Source organism: Capsicum annuum, chromosome 2 (genome assembly GCF_002878395.1).
Source record: "Capsicum annuum cultivar UCD-10X-F1 chromosome 2, UCD10Xv1.1, whole genome shotgun sequence".
NCBI classification, from domain to species: Eukaryota; Viridiplantae; Streptophyta; class Magnoliopsida; order Solanales; family Solanaceae; genus Capsicum; species Capsicum annuum.
In genome coordinates, this window is record NC_061112.1 from 16028299 (window position 1) to 16049527 (window position 21229).

Sequence of the window (21229 nt, forward strand, 5' to 3'; positions counted from 1 at the left end):
AATAATTTTATTCAAATCGAACTAAATAAATAAAATTTGAAGAAATGAAGTCTACAATAATTGACTTCAACAATGGAAATACATTATAGACTTCCGAAAGACATTGAACAATTGAAGATTTCTGGAAGAAATTTTGTTGAAGTCACTTCCGAAATAAAGTTGAAATTAAAGTATAGTACATTGTTCAATTTTAATTCAACAATGGAGTAAGCGTTGTTGAAGAGAAGAAAGCAAGAAGAGGGAAGAGGGAAGAGAGAAGAGAAAGAATGAAAAATAAATAAAAAATATAAAATTTTTAAAAATTAGAAAATTAAGGGGCTGTTCGGCAAAAAAAAAGTTTATCATTTTTAACACTTTTCACACGCTCAATGCGCGTGATTAACATGCAATGGGCCAAGTGGCAGATATATGCCATTAAAATATATAAAAAAAAAAAAGTCTGGAGGCAATAGAACATCATAAAATTTAATATGCTTAATTAATAATCCGATCAAATTTCAGATATTTTTGTGAGCATTCTTTTTTTTTTGCTAGACTTATTTTGTCACAAATTACGCGTACCTTCCCATACCCCAATGCTTTTAGGAATTGTGTAGGAATGTTGTTGTCATTTTTTCCCTTTTTATATTGACTCGAACAACGGCGACGTTTCACTAGTATATTCTGAGTGTATGTATAAAATTATATGTTGGCGGGTAAATGTTGGAAAACCAATTTTCCTTTGGATCCAAGAATTTCAATTTTTCCAATTGGATTTCCCGCCCTCTACAGAAAATCCCACTAACAAAATTTATTACAAGTAACCACCACTTTCTGTTGCTGGCTAAATCTGTGAAACAATTTGCGTAATCTGGTAGAATGGCGGTAATTTCTGGTTCAGAGGAGCTGACGAAAGGGAAAATGAAGAAGGGAAAGAGTGCTTCTTCCCCTGCAAAGCGCAACAATTGTCCCGGAGTACGTCTTGTGGGTGGTCGAATCTACGATTCTGTTCAAGGAAAGACATGCCATCAGGTAATTATAATCTTTTCTTAAAAGGGCATGACTATTGTGAAAAGTCATTTGGATTCTCGTGAAGTCTTCTAAGAAAAATCTTGCGGTGTACTATGGCTTTATTGGATTGTAAAGGAAATTGCTTGTAACCTCTGAAGAATATGCGGGCAAACCCTTTCTTCTTCTAGGAAACCCAATAAACGAAGTGGGGTTTCGGTAACGTGTTCTAATTAGGGAAAAATTTAGTGTAAATTATTGTCCATGCCGTTATAAGATGAGCTGATTTACTGGCTTGTCTGAATCCAGAACCTAGCATTAGCGGGTTGATTCATGGTGTAGAATCAGTGATTTTTAATTAGTTCGATGAGCAAATGTTCTGCCCTGTTGCTTCAAAAGAGTAGCGGGTTAGGTTATCTTGATTTATAGATTATTAAGCAGTGCCGAAACTAGAAATTTCGTTAAGGGTGTTCACTATATATGTATGGAGATAAAATTCTTGATGTACATACTTCATATAATTTTTCGGTGAAGTGTGTTCAATTGACCAACCATCACTACATGTGGCTATGCCACTGTTATAAAGGGCTTCTAGGGTTTTGATTTGCAAATGTAGTGTAGCATGGGGTGTGTAGTGGGTTCATGCCATCAGTTCAGATTTTGGGTAGTCAAGTTTTGTATTTCGATGGGGAATGGTAGAGGGATGAGCCATTATTAGCTGAGAAGGCGGAACACAACAGATCTTTTCAATTTTTTTGATCTAATTGCAATGGGTACGAACCCTAGGTCTAGCGAAATGTGCTTCTGCTTTGTTGCATTGTTCATTCATGTAGTATTTATTGTTCAAAATCAACATTACCTCTTCACATGCATTTCTTGCTGCAGTCTAGATAGAAGTAGTATGTGCAACATATTTCCACTTTTGGATTCCTTAATTAATGAAGCATGTTTCTTACTTTGTCTATAGTTTCTCAAGGAATTGATTTTCTGCACTAAGCACAAGATCAATGTAGAAATTAACACACAATTTTGTTTTAGTAACCAAAGATAATGGAAAAACAATGCTCTATTTCCTATGTTGGTTTCACTGGAGATGTAAAGTTCTTTCTTGATGAAAAAGTCTAAAACTGAACAATGGTTTGGGTCAATTTCCTCATATATTCAAGTAAAAGTTATTATTTGAATACTTCAATTTGGAAAATGTGTTTGAAGAAAGACAAACTTGGTGGACATTTATGCTTCATTGCCGCACTAAGGCTAATTTGAACTGCCATTTTTATTTACATGCTGCTCCTGCACCACTTGTTCTCCGTTACTTGCTGCATAGCATTGCAGATTAATGAACCTATCACCTTCACCCTTTTGTTCTTTCAGCATCTATTGTACTAACTTCTACTGAACCTTCATGCAGTGCCGCCAAAAGACTATGGACTTTATGGTTGGGTGTAAGAATATGGGGAAGGATAAGCCTTGTCCAATGCATCTTTGTCATAAATGCCTACTAAACAGGTTAGAAACTTTCCATCTTCATTTTTTCTTGGAACTACTATTTATCTTATCTTAAATATGTACTTATATTTTGTGACCTTTTAAATTAGGTATGGTGAGATAGCAGAGGAAGTATCACTTTTGGAGGATTGGAAATGTCCAAAATGCAGAGACATTTGTAACTGCAGTTTGTGCATGTGCGCTGCCTTCTTTAGTTTGTTCTTACTTATTTTTTCTTTTGAAAAAGGAATTGGAGATGGTCTCTGGGCCTTAATCTCGATTACTTACTGACATAATTCTCAGGAAGAAACGAGGTTGCGAACCCACTGGTCAACTTGTGCGCACAGCAAAGGCAACTGGATATTCTTCTGTTTCAGATCTGCTGCAGATTGCTGGGATTAATAACAATGATCAAATCAAATCTCTGAAAGACATGAATGCCTCATGGAAAAAGATCAATACTTCAAAGAATGTAATGTTGCTTTTATATGATTATGCTACTGATAACAGGAAGTATTTGTCTGCTTGTTAGCTCTGATACCTTTTTACTGCATGTTGACAGGAGGAAAGCATAGTTTCTTCTGAAAACAGTGGGAAGGAAAATTGTATTGAAGAGGTGATAGACATAAATGTGAATCCTTTGGATTTGCCAAAAAATCCCAGTGATAAGCAATCTGCGGGATGTAAAAGGAAAAAGGTTAATGAAAAGCCTGATGACACTTTGTCAAAGGATAATGTAGTGAATGAACTTGATGGTCCACATGATGGTGAAAAGAAACAAAAAAAATTGATGCAAGGTCAGCTAGAATCAGAATTTGACAGCAAGAGAGGTGCTGCTGCATCAGCGAAAGAAACTCTATCTGAAGAGTCTCAAGATTTCACAAAGAACAAGGAAGTATCTCTGAGGGAATGTTCTGTGAAAGATAACACTCTGGCAAAAAGTGATCTTTGTGCCTTGACGCCATTGCCCCAGGGCACTGGTGTGACAGCTATTGGTGACATTGATTTACAATCAGAAGATGTTGGGAATGCGTTACAATTTTTAGAGTTTTGTGTGGTTTTCGGAAAGGCAAGTAACTTAGTACCCATAAAATTATATTATGGCATCTTGTTAAAAATAATTTACATGCATTGATGCTTAATGTGAAGGGGAGCCTTGGAGTAACTGGTAAAGTTGCTGCCATGTGACCAGGAGGTCATGGGTTCAAGCCTTGAAAACAGCCTTTGGCAGAAATCCTAGGTAAGACTGCGTACGATGCACCCTTGTGGAGGGGCCCTTTCCCGGACACCGCGCATAGCGGTAGCTTTAGTGCACCGGGCTGTCCTTTTTTTCATTATAATGTGGACGAACGCTAATCGTAGCATCATTACTGAATTTCATGCTTTCTTACACATAGATCATATTTTTGTTTTTCCATAGTTCATTATTTCATTTTTGTCTCTCAGAATCTTGGAAATTGGCCATTGGGTATGCTTGATGGCCAGCTATTGAGCTGAACATTAGTTTTTCCCCATTTTGTTTTTGAAAATCTGCTTTTTAAGTATTCAGTTCTTTCTTATCAAGTGTTACTGCCTGATTTTGTTGCCTGTGGTTCTTTTCTCTTTCTAGACCCATGATACTTTGGTGGAGGTCTACTCAATTGGCTGATCAAATATTGCATTTCTTCATTGTTCTTCTACTTTTCATTTTTGATAGATACTTGACATCAAGAAGGGGCAACCAGAAGCTGTTCTCAGAGATATTATGCAGGGAAGAAGTTCTCGACGTGGAAAATGTTCTTTGACGATACAGTTTCTTAATAACTTACTATCTTCCTTAAAAGGGGAGGAAGAGGAAAGGTATATCTTTTTTTTAGATTTGCTTGATGAGTACATCTCTTTCATCTTCTAACATTTGTATGTGAATTTATTTTCCAGATTTTCAGCAGAAACCTCGACAGAAGGAAAAAACTCCTGGTATGCTGAATTAAAAATGTTGATCTCAGAATCCCCCAGTGTTTCAAGAACCATGGGATTGCATTCTTTAGGTAATGATGTTGAGGAGTTTGAGAACTTGAATCCCTCAGAAAAGCTCAAGATACTAAATTTTATCTGCGATGAAATTCTTGAAACTGCGTAAGAATTGTCCTTGCTTTTCTTCTTTCCTCATTATGTTTTCTGTTTTTTCTTGTCTTTTTGTCGAAGTGAATTTATAATTTTTTTTTCTTTTCCAGAAAGATAAGGGATTGGATGGATAACCAAAACTCAAAATTTGCTGAAAAGGCAAAGGAAGCAAAAGAAAAAGTTACTGCGGCAAAAGATGAGGTATGGGAGATATAAAAAAAACTTTTAACTTCATTGTGCTTCAGATTATGAAAGCTAATACATGAAAATTTGTTACTTGTACAGGAGAAGCGCCTGAAGAAGAAAATGCAGGATGAGATAGCTCAAGCCATTATTGCAAAGAATGGCGCTCCATTCTCAATATCGGAACATGACGCAATTGTTTCTCAAATTAAACATGAAACAGCAGAAGCTCATGCTTGTGTGGTGGAGTCACAGAACACCCGTTCAAAGTGTACGTGCTTAGTTCTACATCAAGTTTTAAGTTACTAATAAAATAAGCAAGCTTCTTCCCAAGAATGGAATGAAGAATTCGAATTATTATTATTACTACTACTACTACTACTACTATTTGAATTCTTCAGAGTTGGATTCCCTGCAATAGAAAAATCGGGAACATTGGGAGTTTTGGGCGTAAAATTATTTTTCCTTATGGCTTGCATAAATGTGCATATCTAATCAGTCATGTTAAAGTAAGTCCAACATGGAATGAGATATTACTAGATTTTTAATCGTTCATGTTGGAGTTACGTGAGTACCTTGATGATACAGCGAGTAAGTTCTCAGCCATAAACCCACATTCCGTATTATAATGGCTAGTGAAAAGATGGAAAATCCTACCTTTTTCACAATCATTAAACACCTGCTCCATGCAATCAGAGATGATAAAGAGAAGATCAGTACACCAAGCTCTGTCATGTAGAGGAAAACGTAGCAAAATTACAGTAACATAGATAGCTATTTCTGCACCCAGGCTCAGTTCATTCTTAAATGAGATTTATATATGGGATATGCGAAAATACTTATGTGTTCATGATGGCTGGCCTATTGAATTTCAATGATTATGTTGATCCTTTTCATATTTTGGGTTCTGACTATTTTTTTTGTGTGTATGTATAGATAATAAAAACTCTGAAGCTGTTAGGACGGAGCCTTTCTTTTCAGGCACTGATGGTAATGTGTATTGGAGACTGAAATGCTATGGCGACAAATCCATTCTTTTATCTCAGGGTTCGTTCAAGCATATTACAGTTTGCTCTGTTTTTGGTAACCGGCATTTGAATGACCTCTTTACCTATTCCATATGCAGATGTAGGAGCTGGTAATACTGCTGCATCAGATGAAAAATGGTTTGCGTTTGACGTTGAACAAAAAGAAATCATTGAGAAGCGCATCAATTATTTGAGGTTGGTAATGCAAATACTATGCTTCAATAAACTGATAAAGATTTCCAAAACTGAGTTCCCATTTATTCTAGCTTGCTATTTAAAGATGGTGAATTTCAGGATCTGCCTAGAATAAGAAAACAAATGCATTGACTGGAATTACCCTTCTGACTGCTGCTTAGATCCCCTCATTTTTTTGTGGGGTTGAGGTTTTTTTTTCTTTTTTTTTTGTGGGTGGGTGGGTGGTATACTTTTCCACTGTTCTGTGCTTCAGGTAATCAGAAATGGCCGTGGTATCAGTGTAGTAGTTGATGTTGGGTTCAATATGTATGGAAGAAGTGTGAATGAAAAATGGAGAGAAAAATGGTGGAGGGAAGGAAACACTAATTTAGAAAGTGCACTCCCAAATTGGAAAGTTCACTAAATCTCCCATTGGTGGGAGAAGAGAACTTTGGAGTGTTTTTAATAAAGAATACTTACTCCACATAGATAGTGAGGCAAGAACAAGGTGGTGCCTCGCGTCGTCGCTCGCTCAGCTTCAGATTTGGATTTGTATTTGGATTTGTCAAATGATCGATCGATGAGATCTATCTCTTTGGATAAAATTTATTTAATCAAAATTTGATCCGAATATACCAAAGGAAAATGCTCTTTAGTTAAAATTTATTTAATCAAAATTTTATCTATCTCTTTGGATAAAATTTATTTAATCAAAATTTGATCCACTATAAGTTCGTTGATATGAAGTCAACACTATCACGTGGTGGAAAAAATATTTCATAACTTTTATTGATGATTGCACTAGATATTGTTATGTCTATTTGCTAAATAGTAAGGATGAAGCAATAGATGCGTTTAGGCAATATAAAACTAAAGTTGAAAATCAGTTAGATAAAAAGATAAAAATGATAAGAAGTGATAGGGGCGGAGAATATGAATCTCCTTTCGTCGAAATATGTGTAGAGAATGAAATTGTTCATCAAACTATGCCCTATATTCACCTCAATCTAACGGAACTGTGGAAAGAAAAAATCAAACTTTGAAGGAAATGATGAATGCTTTGCTTATAAGTTCCGGTTTACTGCAAAACTTATGGGGGGAGGCTATCCTTACAACCAATCGTATACTCAACAGAGTTTCCTATAGTAAGACACAATCAATTCCTTATGAAAAATGGAAAGGAAGGAAACCCAACTTGAAATATTTCAAAGTGTGGGAGTGTCTAGCAAAGGTCCAAATTCCTATGCCTAAAAGGGTTAAGATAGGACCTAAGACGGTGGACTGCGTGTTCATAGGATATACTAAAAGTAGTAAAGTATGTCGATTTTTGGATCATAAATCCAACATCCTGACGTTAATGAAAATACGGTAATTGAATCAGACAATGCTGAATTCTTTGAAAACATTTATCCGTATAAAACTAGACATGAACAGTTTAGTGGGGGGCCTAAACGACCTCGAGATGAACCAAGTGAGAATGTACATAATGAAGAAAATCCAAGACATAGTACACGTCAAAGAACGTCTACTTCGTTTGGATTGGATTTTGTAACATTTCTCTTAGAAAATGAACCTCAAACATTTAAGGAAGCGATGGTATCTTCGGACTCATCCTTTTGGAAAGAGGCAGTCAATAGTAAGATTGATTCAATCTTAAGCAACCATACATGGGAATTGGTTGATCTTCCTCCTGGAAATAAACCTTTAGGTTCTAAATGGATCTTCAAAAGGAAGATGAAAGTGAGTGGTATTATGGACAAATACAAGGCAAGACTTGTAGTAAAAGGTTTCAAACAAAAAGAAAGTCTAGATTACTTCGATACATACTCGCCAGTAATAAGGATAACATCGATTCGAATGTTAATTGCCTTGGCTGCGGTATATGGTTTTGAAATTCATCAAATGGATGTGAAAACCGCTGTCCTAAATGGAGAATTGGAGGAAGAAATATACATGGAACAACCTGAGGGTTTTGTGGTTCTAGGAAAGGAAAATAAGGTGTGTAAACTTATTAAGTCATTGTATGGACTAAAGCAAGCACCTAAACAATGGCATTCGAAGTTTGACCAAACCATGTTGGCAAACGGGTTCAAGATAAATGAATGTGATAAATGTGTTTATATTAAAGACACTCCAAATCACCAAGTCATTGTCTGTTTATCTGTGGATGATATGCTGATCATTAGCAGAGATATTTTTGACATAAATGCAACAAAACGAATGCTCGAGAGCAAGTTTGATATGAAAGACGTTGGAGTTGCAGATGTAATCTTAGGTATAAGAATCCATAGAACTTCACAAGGGTTGACATTGTCATAGTCTTATTATATCAAAAATGTACTTGACAAGTTTAAGTATATGGAATTCGGTATTGCCAAGACTCCATTGGATGTGAGCTTTGCACTTTGAAAAAATGAAGGTGAAAGTGACTCACAATTGGAGTACGCAAGAGTATTGGGATGTTTAATGTATATAATGAATTGTATACGACCAGACATAGCATGCGCTATTAGTAAATTGAGTCGGTACGCGAGTAATCCCAACAAAACTCATTGGATAGCAATGAAAAGAGTTTTGGGGTATCTTAAATACACTCAAGACTATGTCTTGCATTATAATAAATATCTTGTAGTATTTGAAGGATATAGTGATGCAAATTGGATCACCGAATCGAACGAAGTAAAATTCACAAGTGGATATGTATTTACAATCGGTGGAGGAGCAATCTCTTGGAAATCATCCAAACAGACTTATATTGCTCGCTCTAATGGAATCTGAATTTATCGCATTGGATAAAGCTGATGAAGAAGCAGAATGGCTCCGAAATTTTTTGGAAGACATTTGGTATTGGCCCAAACTAGTGGCACCAATATGTATATACTGTGATAGCCAAGCAGCAATTGGTAGAGCAGGAAGCATGATGTATAATGGTAAATCTTGTCACATACGACGGAGACATAATATCGTTAGAGAACTCTCTAGTGGAATTATCACTGTTGACTTCGTAAACTCAAAGGATAATGTGTCAGATCCACTTACGAAAGGCCTATCTAGAGGAGTGAAAAAAATATCTAAGGGAATGGGTTTAAGGCCTAGGACAAGTCAGTATGGCGGTAACTCTACCTAGCAGACTGGAGATCCCAAGAGCTAGGTTCAAGGAGATCAAACTTTACTAAACATTGTTTGCATCATGAGAATGGGTTGGGTAGTTGACAATGTTGAACCTGTCAAACACAACTTTGTTTGATCTCCAAGTTGTGTTTGACAGGTTCAACATTGTCAATTACCCAAACCATTCTCATGATGTAGACAATGTTTAGTAAACAAGGATAAGACTTAAGGTTAAAAGTCTTTTAATGATTATTTAAATTTGGCAGATTTGACGAAATAGTTTAATCTATAGGATTGAATGTTTAGAAATCACCCAAGTGAGGGCGAAGTGGAAGCTGCTTCAAAGAAAATGTTAGTAAAGGCCTATTCTTTAAGCTCTCATGAAACCGGGACGTGTTCATGGTTGAAAAGAACAAAATCGTGAGAACCATAAACGGTAAAAGGCAGGTTGTGTGACATGTGTTGTCTAGGTGTACATTAAAGCTCGATGGTTCAAAGATATCAAATCTACCGATTGACCGAGTATATTTGATGCATGTTCACTACGGAAAGTTCAAAGGGAAACCCACTTATCCAGATGCAATCAGTCTTTGCTTGATGATCACATACTTGTCCGTAAAACTTTTATGAAAAATAGTCATTCCCCATTCATGTGGGAGATTGTTGGGTTCAATATGAATGGAAGCAGTGTGAATGGAAAATGGAGAGAAAAATGGAGGGAAGGAGACACTAATTTAGAAAGTGTACTCTCAAATTGGAAAGTTCACTAAATCTCCCACATTGGTGGGAGAAGAGAACTTTGGAGTGTTTTTAATAAAGAATACTTACTCCACATGGATAGTGAGGCAAGAACAAGGTGGTGCCTCGCGTCGCTCGCTCTCTTGCTCGGCTCGGCTTCAGATTTGGATTTGGATTTGTCAAATGATCGATCGATGAGATCTAGATTTTTTGGATAAAATTTATTTAATCAAAATTTGATCCGAATATACCAAAGGAAAAATGATAGAAACGCAGAAAATTTTTCTGTGTTTTATCCTCCATTTATATGCATGTATACAGTGAACTGATGCACTGTTTCGAACTGAACTGATGCAATATTATGAACTGATGCTTCAGAAAGATGCAACTATTCAGTAAAATGACACACTGATTCATGGAAAGGCATGCTTGTTCGGAAAAGACACTGTTTGGACGAATAAACATGATTTTTAAGGAAAGGTTACACCTTTGTAAGTTAATCATTGCCACTTTTCAGAAGAGGCATGTTATGGCTGTATAAACCTGCTTTCATCTACAGGTTTAGATATGAAAAAATTTCTGAAACACAAACTCTTCTTGTCTTCAAATATTTTGTGTGATCAATCAAACTATTGAGTGAGTTCGTAGAATCCGTCAATTTGAGGTACCGCTATTGTTCGGATTGAAGGTCATTTTATCTTGGGAGGAAAATTCCATAATCTCGGGTACAGTGAGGGGAATTATTCCTTAAGGACACTCCGTGAAGTCGGGGACTTGGTCTAAATTTCTGTTTCATCTTTTTCTGAATATTAACACACTTCTAAGATAAATTATTGATAATCTAGTGTTGAAGGTGTTAAGAAACTTCATAAGTTCTTGTCTTGAACTTAAAATTTCTTTGAAGTTTCTATTGCTTATATACAAATTCTAGTACCCGTAGAAGGAAGATAACAGTTGATGCATGAGATAAAATATCCTTTTATTAAGTGAGATGCACTCATTTGTCTCGTGATATCAACTCATAATTTATGATTAGTTAGCAAAAATGTAGTACACATAATTCTGTTTTAAGTAGTTGCTTGCGAGCATACTTATATTAGTGCTTATTGTTATCAACATTTAGCAAATAAATAAATAAATTGTAGATTGAATATTCAACTTGGATGGAAACAACACACAATTGCTGCCAAAGTGCTATCTTAATGTTTAATTGGAAGTTCTCTTGGGATTAGTGTAACTTGATGTGGACCTAGTTATAAAATGAGATAATACCCAATTATCCTCCTGAACTATATCCAAAAAAGCTACAATACACCTCAACTTAAAGGGGGTTCTATTACCTCTGAACTAATTAAAAGTGTAATTTTGACATCCTTAGTGCCTACGTGGCACATACGTGACACAATACACTGAAGTGTCCATGTAGGCACACGTATATGCCACGTATGTGCCATGCAAGCATTAAGGGTGTCAAAATTACACTTTTAATTAGTTCAGGGGTAATAGGACCCCCTTTAAGTTGAGGGTGTCATAGTCTTTTTGGGTATAGTACAGGGGGGTAATCAAGTATTTTCTCTTATAAAATCATAGCCTTTTTGAGTTTCAAGTTTATGATATGCAGATTTTACTAATCTTCAGACTAAATCATATTTCATATGCAGGGTAAGGAGTGTTAGAGCTAACAAGGTCCTGCGGAAACTTCCATCTCAGAATAATGAAGTCACCGCTTAAGATCTTACTGATTTTGCCTGCAGTTCCTTGGAGGAATGTTGTGGATATCAGCTTGTCTTATGAATGGTCTTTTTAGCTTATCCTTCAGTGATTTGCAAATCAACAGTGGCAGGCAAGAAGGTGCATTTCAATATGCTACCTTTTTGTTCTAACGTGTTGGAATACTGAATTGCTGTTGTATCTTAGCTTTGTCTGTACTGTACCTTCTCCCATATACTTTCTATTGATGCTTCTATTTGAACTATATTTAATAGAAGTGTTAAATTATTATAAATGCTTGTTGCTAATACATGTGCATTGAGGGGAGGTAATGAGAAATGGGTTTATATTGAGTACATTGAATGAACTGGAAAAAAAGGCGAGATGAAGTTTCTATCACTGAAAGGCCAACGTATATTGTGCAAATAAGCTTGGTTGCATTTGCCTGTTTTATCTGTGACTTATTGAAACCAAATCAATAAAATTTGAAACCCCAAATCAAAAACTTGGTTGCATTGATACTTTTGATTTGGAGTTTATATGCTCGGGTTAGTTCAGATTTTTTAATATTAAAGCAAATCGTTTGCGTTGGATTTTTAAATCTACAAATCAAACCAAATCAATAAAGTTTAAATTTTTTAATCTCGTACTTATTTGGATTTTTTGAGTTTTTTTAGATAAAGTCTTATTACATATAAATAATTAACTTGTGATTCAAACATATTTTAGTCCTTGTAAGATACAACTATCTTTAGGCATTTCCTTAAAAAAAATATAAAATATGAAATGGATGATGACAGTAAAATATTCAACAACAATAATAAAATAGTATAAAACAAATATTTCATATTAATAAATCATAATAAAAATAATTATAATTTTAAAATATTAAGTCATGCTATAATAAGTGTAGTAAGTATTAATTAATTACTAAATATTAAATAGAAAAAATTTAGGTTATGTATTTATGCAAAGCTAAAGAATAGATATTCAATATTAGTGTCATTCTTAGTGTTTATCTATGGGCTATAAAATTTATTGGTTCATTTAAAATTCTAAGTTTAAACTTAATATAATATGTTGAAAGATAAATAATAAAAAATTTTAAGAATGATTTATAAATTACATCATAATAAATATTTTTATTTATTAAATATTTTTTAAAAATGGCATAAACGTAATATCAGATTTGTTACTATTTGATTTTTTTTTTCTTAGTTAAAATCAAACCAAATCAATTATAGTTAAAAAAAATTTCAATATCAAATTAAGTCAAATCAAATCACTAGTCAATTTTTTTTTTTTTGTGATTTGACTTCATTTACAATTTGATTCAATTTTCAATTTGATTTTGTTCACCAATGTGTTGACGGGCACCATATGTGGAATAAGTTTCATGGAGAAAAATAGTAAGGGAAAACCTTAAGCAACACTACTTCTACAATGTTAATAGCATTCTTCAACTTGGTTTATCGATTGGTTTTGACAAGCCCTTATCTTCAATTAAAACAAGAAGTTAATTTTAATTTGAATAACCTTAGCAGTATTAGTGTATATAGTTTAAATCTAAGGAAAAATTGTTAGGTGACAACTATTTGGGAGTGGGTGAGACACAAACATCAACTATATTGAATATAACTTAAATCTAATGAGAATTAAGTCATGACTCCTTGAGAGTCAGTGAAACCAAAAATATCGATCGCCATCGATTGATAGATTGCATTAAAGTAAAAGCAGATGTAAATTTAAGATGTGAAGCTTATCGGTTTCTATAATGAATTCAAGTAAATACTTTAATAACAACATGATTTAGAACAAAATAAATATTTGTATATATTTACTAGATTTCTAAATATATTTATTTATATAATTTAAACTAAAAGTTAGGGGGGGATTTATGTAAATCCATAATTAACCGAGCCTCTAAATGGCCTAGGGTGAAAGTATGGCTATTTATGCCAAGTTCTCTCTCTCTCTCTCTATATATATATATACAGCTGAATTGCTATCTTCTAGTTGCTCATTTGGTACCATTTATAAGACACATTTTAGATTTTGAGAGTCATATCATTTTCCTTTGACCGCTATTTTTTTTATATGCCCTTTTAAATATTTTGAGTTATTAATTCTTAATTGCGACTTATAGTACTTTTTATATAGTTTTAAAATATATAAGTTTTAATATTTTATTTTAAAAAAATTAAAATTTTTATGTCCGATCCTACAATCAAAATTAAGGAACTCGACTCTTGAAATGCGAACAACATCACATAAGTAGACAATGTTTGTGATTTAGCATTTCTTGCATCAAATGTTGTGGTGGGGTTGTTTGGGGAGGCGGTAGCGGACCTAGATTTTTATTAAGCGAGTTTAAATATAAAGAAGTAAACATACAAACTAGTTGAAGGAGGGTTCAGTGTCAACTATATATACATAAAAATAATTTTAACCATATATAAATAATACTTTTATAATAGTTTGCTGAGAAAGTTCGGATAAACCTCCTGACCCAAGCTAGCTCCGTCCCTGAAGAGGGGAGTGGTGTTATTGTTAAGTTTATGTTTCAATAAACTTTGAAACAAATACATCGGTTAAAGATTTTTAGAGTTATGTTTCAATTAGTTTTGAAACAAATGCATCACTTAAAGGATTTTGAGTTACAAAGAAAATGAATGTGAATTTTACAATTCATTCATTAAGTTTTACGTTTTAGATTCTTGAAAGAAAGATAATTTTTATTTTAAAATATTCATGAGACTATTAACTATTACTTAATTAATAATCTTCTCTTGCATGAAACTTTTATCCTATAAATAGTGTTTCTTTTGTTTGAAAAGACAAGCATTCAAAAAATACCTTTCCCTTGAAAAACATTTGAGAGACATTGATCAAATGGTGAAATCACTAAGTCAAGAATAGAAGACCAACATTCTTGAATGCTACCTATTTTGTGGCTTAGTTGAATCCCGAAGATAGATTTGTTACTAATTCTCCCGTTTGCTCGTGGGAGAGACTCCAACTATCTGCAAGAAACGTATTATCGTGCCTCTAATCCAAGCAAGTTTTTTTTTGAATTTCTTGTACAATTATCATTATTGTTCTAATAATTTGAAGATAGTTGTCTCAATGGCTTCTACATCAATATCAAATAGTATTCCATCTTTGCTTAATCCTAATTTTGAAATATTTGATGGCAAAGACTTTCCTAGATGGCGTGGAAAGATGAAATTCTTTTTAAGACGATTAAAGTTGACATAAGTTCTTGAAGAACCTTGTCCTGATGCTCCTGATTTTGAGGTAGCATCTGACGAGGCTACTTTGATTAAAGAACAAACTGCCAAGTGGCAATATGATGATTATTTGTGCAAGAATTATATTATTGGAGTAATATCAAACAAATATTATGATCAATATTATGTTAAATGCAAATTTGCTATGGAGATATGAGACACTCTTCAAGTTATTTATTTAGCAGAATATGCGAGTTCTAAGAAATTTCTTGTTTTAAATTAGGCAAAATGGTTTGATGGACCCTTGTACTATGTCCGTTTTGTAATGTGGATACTCCTACTTACATGTTTGTAATTTGGACCCTTGAACCCACTAAAAAATAATATTTTAAACCCTTTTTCGATGAGTATAATACACTCGTTCCACGTCAGCTGCCAAGTCATCTTTCATGTCATTTTTAAGTATAAAAAATATTAAATATTAAGATAAATAAATAAATAAATAAAAAATTAAAAACCAACCCTCCCCTCTTTTCCTCTTTTTTTCTTTTCTTTTTTACTAATCTTCTTCTTGCGTTTCTTTTTCTTCTTTTTCTTATACTTCTCCCTCCTCTTCTGATTCTTCTTTTCCTTCATCATATTCATTTTTTAATTCTTTTTGCTCTTTGAAAAAATTGAGAAGTGAGAATCAAAGAAGTAGATTGTGTTGATTTGTTTGTTTCTTGTTGATTCTTGTTGTTTGTTTGAAAAATTGAGAAGTGAGAATCGAAGAAGTTGATTGTGTTGATTTGTTTGTTTCTTGTTGATTCTTGTTGTTTGTTTGAAAAATTGAGAAGTGAGAATCGAAGAAGTTGATTGTGTTGATTTGTTTGTTTCTTGTTGATTCTTGTTGTTTGTTTAAAAAAATTGAGAAGTGAGGATCGAAGAAGTTGATTGTGTTGATTTTGTCCTGGATTAAGAGAGTGTTCACAACTTCTTTCCGACTCATGTATTGCCAAAGACACTGCTCTATCCAATTTTGCACTTGAAATTCAAGACAACCATCATTTTTTTTCACACAACTGTGTGCAGATCTCAGGATTATTCAATTGGTAGCAGTTGGTGATTATGAGAACTAATCTAAGTAAGACATCTAAGCTTTCGTTCAGTTATGTTTTACGGGGAGTAGTTACAGGTTAAGCTACAGAGAAGTATATTGAGATCACAATGCTAGAGTATGCAATATTGGTTGAAGTCTACGTTATTAGATTCTTGTTGTTTGTTTGGAAAAATTGAGAAGTGAGAATCGAAGAAGAAAGAAAACCACATCATTTGTTTGTTTGTTTCTTGTTGATTCTTCATCTTCATCTTCTGATTCTTGTTGGTTGTGTTGATTTGTTTGGAAAAAATTGCTCAAGTTCTATTCAATTGTGTTGATTTATTTTTATGTTGTGAATTGTTGTACTTTAGGCTTGAGAAGTTGCACTTTGCAATTGCAATTGTGATTTTACAATGGCCATGGTAGTCGGTAGGGGTGGGGGACTGGTGGACGGCGGTGGGGTGGGGTGGGGGTGCTGGACAAAGGAGGGGTTGGGGGAGGGGTCTTTTTTTTTTCTTGAAAATTCATTATTTTTTAACTTTTAAAAATATATTTAAATTTAAAAAATTGTAGTTGGAGGATTTTTTTAAATTTTTTTAATTATTTGAATAAAAATATAACCAAAAATTGACCCTCCCACTCGCACCTTTGGCGCGTGCCTGCATGCGCCTTGTCCTAGTCAGCCATTTTAGTGCCACATAGGTCTGGTCAACGGTTAAAGGGTTTAAAATATTGCTTTTTAGTGGGTTCAAGGGTCCAAATGACAAACATGTAAGTGGGAGTATCTACATTACAAAACAGACATAGTACAAGGGTCCATCGAACCATTTTGCCTTCAAATTATATAGAGTTAAAAATGGTCGGTGACAAGCCAATAACTGAACAAACACAAGAATTTCAACTTATAGCTAATAAAATTGCTATATCTGGAATTGCTCTTAATGAAAACTTTCATGTTGGTGCTATTGTATTAAAACTTCCTCCATCTTGGAAAGAATATCGAAGCAAACTCTTACACAAAAAAGAAGATTTGACTCTTGAACAATTATTGCAACACTTACAAATTGAACAAGAGACACGATATCGTGACAACAATATTTTGAAGGAACCTGTCATGAAAGCTCGTATGGTTGAAGAAAAATAAATCAAGAAAGAACCTGAAAATAAGAATTTTTCAAAGACAAAGAAGACTACAAATTTCAAGCATAATAGTGCCAATTTTAAATCTGGTGAATGCTAGCATTGTCACAAAGCTGGTCACTATGCACGTGATTATAGAATTCTCAAAGCCGAAAAGAAGAAAGAAAAAGCAAATAAAAATAAAAAAGATGATCTTGTGGCAATGGACACAAAAACATTATATTTGTAGCGGGACATCAAGTGGAATGGTTGATAGATACCGACGCAACTCATCACATATCAGGTAACCGAAATTATTTCAAGACTTATGAATTAGTGGGGGACGGTAAAATTTTATATATGGGAAACTCCTCCTCTACTAAAGTTGTGGAAAAAGGAATTATTGAATTGAAATTTACTTCCGAAAAGATAGTTACATTGATGGACGTATTGCATGTTCCTGATATTCGAAAGAATTTGATATCAAGTACGCTTCTTTCGCAGCATGATTTTAAAATAATTTTTGAGGCAGATAAGTTTATTTTATCTAAAAATGGCATGTTTGTTGGAAAAGAATATATTGTAAATAAAATGTTTAAACTCAATATTGAAAATAAAAATATTTCTGATTATCTTGTGGAGTCTATGGATTTCTGGCATGCACGTCTTGATCATGTGAATTTTAGATTCATTCAACTTATGGTGAATAATGGATTAATCAAAGACTGTGGAAAAGATCATACTAATAAGTGTCTTACTTGTAGTAAATATAAAATTACAAAGAAGCCCTTTAAGAAAGTTGAAAGGACTTTCACACTTTTGTAATTAATCCACACTGATATTTGTGAGATGAATTATTTGTCACGTCATGAAAAGAGGTATTTTATCACTTTCATTGATGATTACTCGAGATATACTTATGTCTTTCCATTGAAAGAAAAAGATGAAAAATTTGAGACTTTCAAAATATATAAAGCAAAGGTTGAAAATAAATTGAGTTTGAAAATTAAATCAATTAGGTCTGATAGAGGTGGAGAGTACTTAAAGTCAGATTTTATTGATTTTTGTAAAAAAAAGGCTACAGTGATGCTACTTGAAATTCAGATCCGAATGACTCTAAATCTATTATTGCTTAGATTTTTACTTTGGTTAAAGCAACAATATCTTGGAGATCAAAGAAGCAAATATGTATTACTCACTCAACCATTGAGTCAGAATTTATTGCTATGTCTTCTGCTGGAGAAGAAGCTGATTGGTTGCAGAGTATGCTAATAGATATTTCATTATGGGGTAAGCTAATACGACCTTTCACTATACATTTTCATAATAAAGCTGCTATATTTCGGACTTCAAGTGAGTGTTATAATGGAAAGTCAAGACAAGTTCGTCTCAAACACAATCATGTGAGAAGATTATTGGAGGATGGCATAATATCGCTTCAATATGTAAAGTCCAAACTCAATTTAGCAGATCCTTTGTCTAAAAGGGTAAGGAAGGAATTGATGGTACAAACTTGTAATGGGATGAGAATAAAGCCTGTTGTACATTGATTGTATTTTATGAAAACCCTACCTAATGATGTAATCTTGGGTTCAAAGGGTAAAACAAGTAAAGTTACAATTGTGAGGCACATCAATAAATGTGCATAAGTTGAGGTTCTTTTCTCTTGATAAATCTATAAAACCGATTCAGTTGGAGTAAATAATAACACTCTTGATAGATTTGACAGTATTCCTACAAAAGAGAAGAATGAGATTATATTCTCTTAATAAGTCTATACACCGATTTTGGTTGGAGTGTGTAGGAACACTCTTGATAGATTTACCGATACTTTATTGTAAAAGAGGATGAGATTAATTTCTCTTAATGAAATTCATAGACTATTTGGTCGGAGTATGCAAAGTTACTCTTGATGAATTCACCGCACTAAGTGCGAAGTGGAGACCGCTTCAATAAGATTTTAACAGGAAAATCTTAAAGCACTTAGCTAAAAGGATCCAGGACACATGGTCGTAAGGAGTCAAAGGATTTTAATTTTCACCAGAACATAGTAATATGCGTGGAGTATTATTCTACTTCATTCAATGAACCATTTAGTTCAACATTTGTTCACTAAGTAGTCAATGATTTAGAAAATCTTCACTAGCTAATGGTTCAAGTTCAAAAGACACCATTATTGATTCATGTTGCAAGATTAATGTCTCAAATGCATTTTATTTTTTAAAGATAAAATTTCTTGAAACAAGTGGGGGATTGTTATTGTTAAGTTTATGTTTCAATAAATTTTGAAACAAATGCATAGGTTAAAGATTTTTAGAGTTATGTTTCAATTAATTTTAAAATAAATGCATCACTTAAAGGATTTTGAGTTACAAAGAAAATGGATGTGAATTTTACGATTCATTCATTAAGTTTTACATTTTAGGTTCTTGAAAGAAAGACATTTTTTATTTTAAAATATTCATGAACCTATTAACTATTACTTAATTAATAGTCTTCTCTTGCATGAAACTTTTACCCGATAAATAGTGTTTCTTTTGTTTGAAAAGACAAACACTCAAAAAATACTTTTCCCTTGAAAAATATTTGAGAGACATTGATCAAATGGTGAAATCACCAAGTTAAGAATAGAAAAGCAACATTCTTGAATGCTACTTGTTTTGTGGCTTAGTTGAATCCCGAAGATAGAGTTGTTACTAATTCTTCCATTTGCTCGTGGGAGAGACTCCAACTATCTTCAAGAAACGTATTATTGTGCTTCTAAGCCAAACAAATTTTATTTTGAATCTTTTTGTATAATTATTATTATTGTTCTAACAAGTGGGTAGGTGAATGAGTTGGATGGTAAAAGTTTCTTGTTGCATCTTGTCCATTGAGGTGGAAAGTAGCTACTAAAAAAGTGAGACCAGATAGTGGGTGGACACTTGACGATATTAGTAGTATGCATGCACGTTAATTGGTGTCAGGAATGAAATTGACTGCCATCTCTACTTTTAGAGAGCCCAACTTTGCTTCAGTGGCTATGGCCTTACATAGCCAAGCAACTAAGCCCACTTATATCGAATTTTGTGTGCAAATGAGCAATGCCACATTCAATCTACCACTAATAAAGATAAGAGTAAATTTAGCTTTATCCACAAATAGTATAAAGATTTTTTTTTTTTTTCTAATTTTGTTAATTAAAAGAACCAAATACAAACGACTGTGCTTTGTCAATTAGTTGATAACTTGACGTACTCATTCCATGAACCTTCTGAGTTGGTTTACGTGGTGTTGTAGATTTGTATTCGAATGTCGTCTTTCGCCATGACATTTGGTTATGAAGATGCCTTAACAGCCCATGCTATCCATTTTTGTTGTACGTATTGCGTGATGTGATAGGGTCGCTTGAAGCATTGACAAAGCCAGAATTTTTATTAAAGGGGTTCAAAATATGAAGAGGTAAGCACGTGAAGAAACCTAGAGATTCAACATCTACTATAAGTACATAAAAAATAATTTTGACCAGATATACATGTGTAATTTTTCATGAAGGAGGATCGAATGAACCCCACGCGACAACTTGGCCCCGCCGCTATTACATTATCTTATGATGGTTTAGCCGCATGAAACCCTTTTCAAATTTATCGACTAGTTAAGGTAGTTCAACTGGACATATAGGCTATGTTCGTACTGATTTTTCATGCAGAATCATAAATGGATGGCATAAAGGAATTCAATCACTACTCATCTCCCGAACGAGACGAGCTGCCTTTGGCTAGGAGCCTCTTTTCCTTCTGCCCAACTCTCCGAAAATATTATTTGATTTGCACGTGTTAAGCATATATATATATATAGATAGATAGATAGCCGGATCACTGCCTAATTACAAGGATTAAAATGCTTGAATCAATCAAAGAAGTATCAAATGGCCCAACGGACATAAAACAACTTATACTCTATCTATCCTCTGCCATGAAACCAACTTTGCATACAATTGAGACAAATTGTGAGGGTGATCACCAATATGTGCAGCAAGAAGAAAAAAGGGACCTACCTAGCTAGTATTTATACCCCCACTCAATATTAAGATAATGAGATTGACATCTTCACATGGATTCATGGATGTCCACACATGAATGAATTACATACAATAATATAATTTTACTTGCCATTAGATTTCTTCCATGCACTGTCCCACTGTTTCCCTAATTTCTCTTTCACCACAATCTTTCCAACCTATACTGAAAATAACACTACACTGTGGAATACACCTTCATCAATTTCTTGAAAATATATCA

General features: G+C 33.7%; 1 protein-coding gene across 1 annotated transcript; it reads left to right on the forward strand.

Moving 5' to 3' along the window:
* The first annotated feature begins 585 nt into the window (after positions 1–585).
* Positions 586–11817, forward strand: LOC107857649. Its single transcript, XM_016702503.2, has 12 exons — positions 586–1011; positions 2399–2496; positions 2586–2672; positions 2779–2947; positions 3038–3544; positions 4172–4314; positions 4393–4590; positions 4689–4779; positions 4864–5032; positions 5698–5808; positions 5888–5984; positions 11474–11817. The coding sequence occupies exons 1-12, from the start codon at positions 859–861 to the stop codon at positions 11541–11543; spliced, it is 1893 nt and encodes a 630-aa protein (XP_016557989.1). The 5' UTR covers positions 586–858; the 3' UTR covers positions 11544–11817.
* Positions 11818–21229: the final 9412 nt, after the last annotated feature.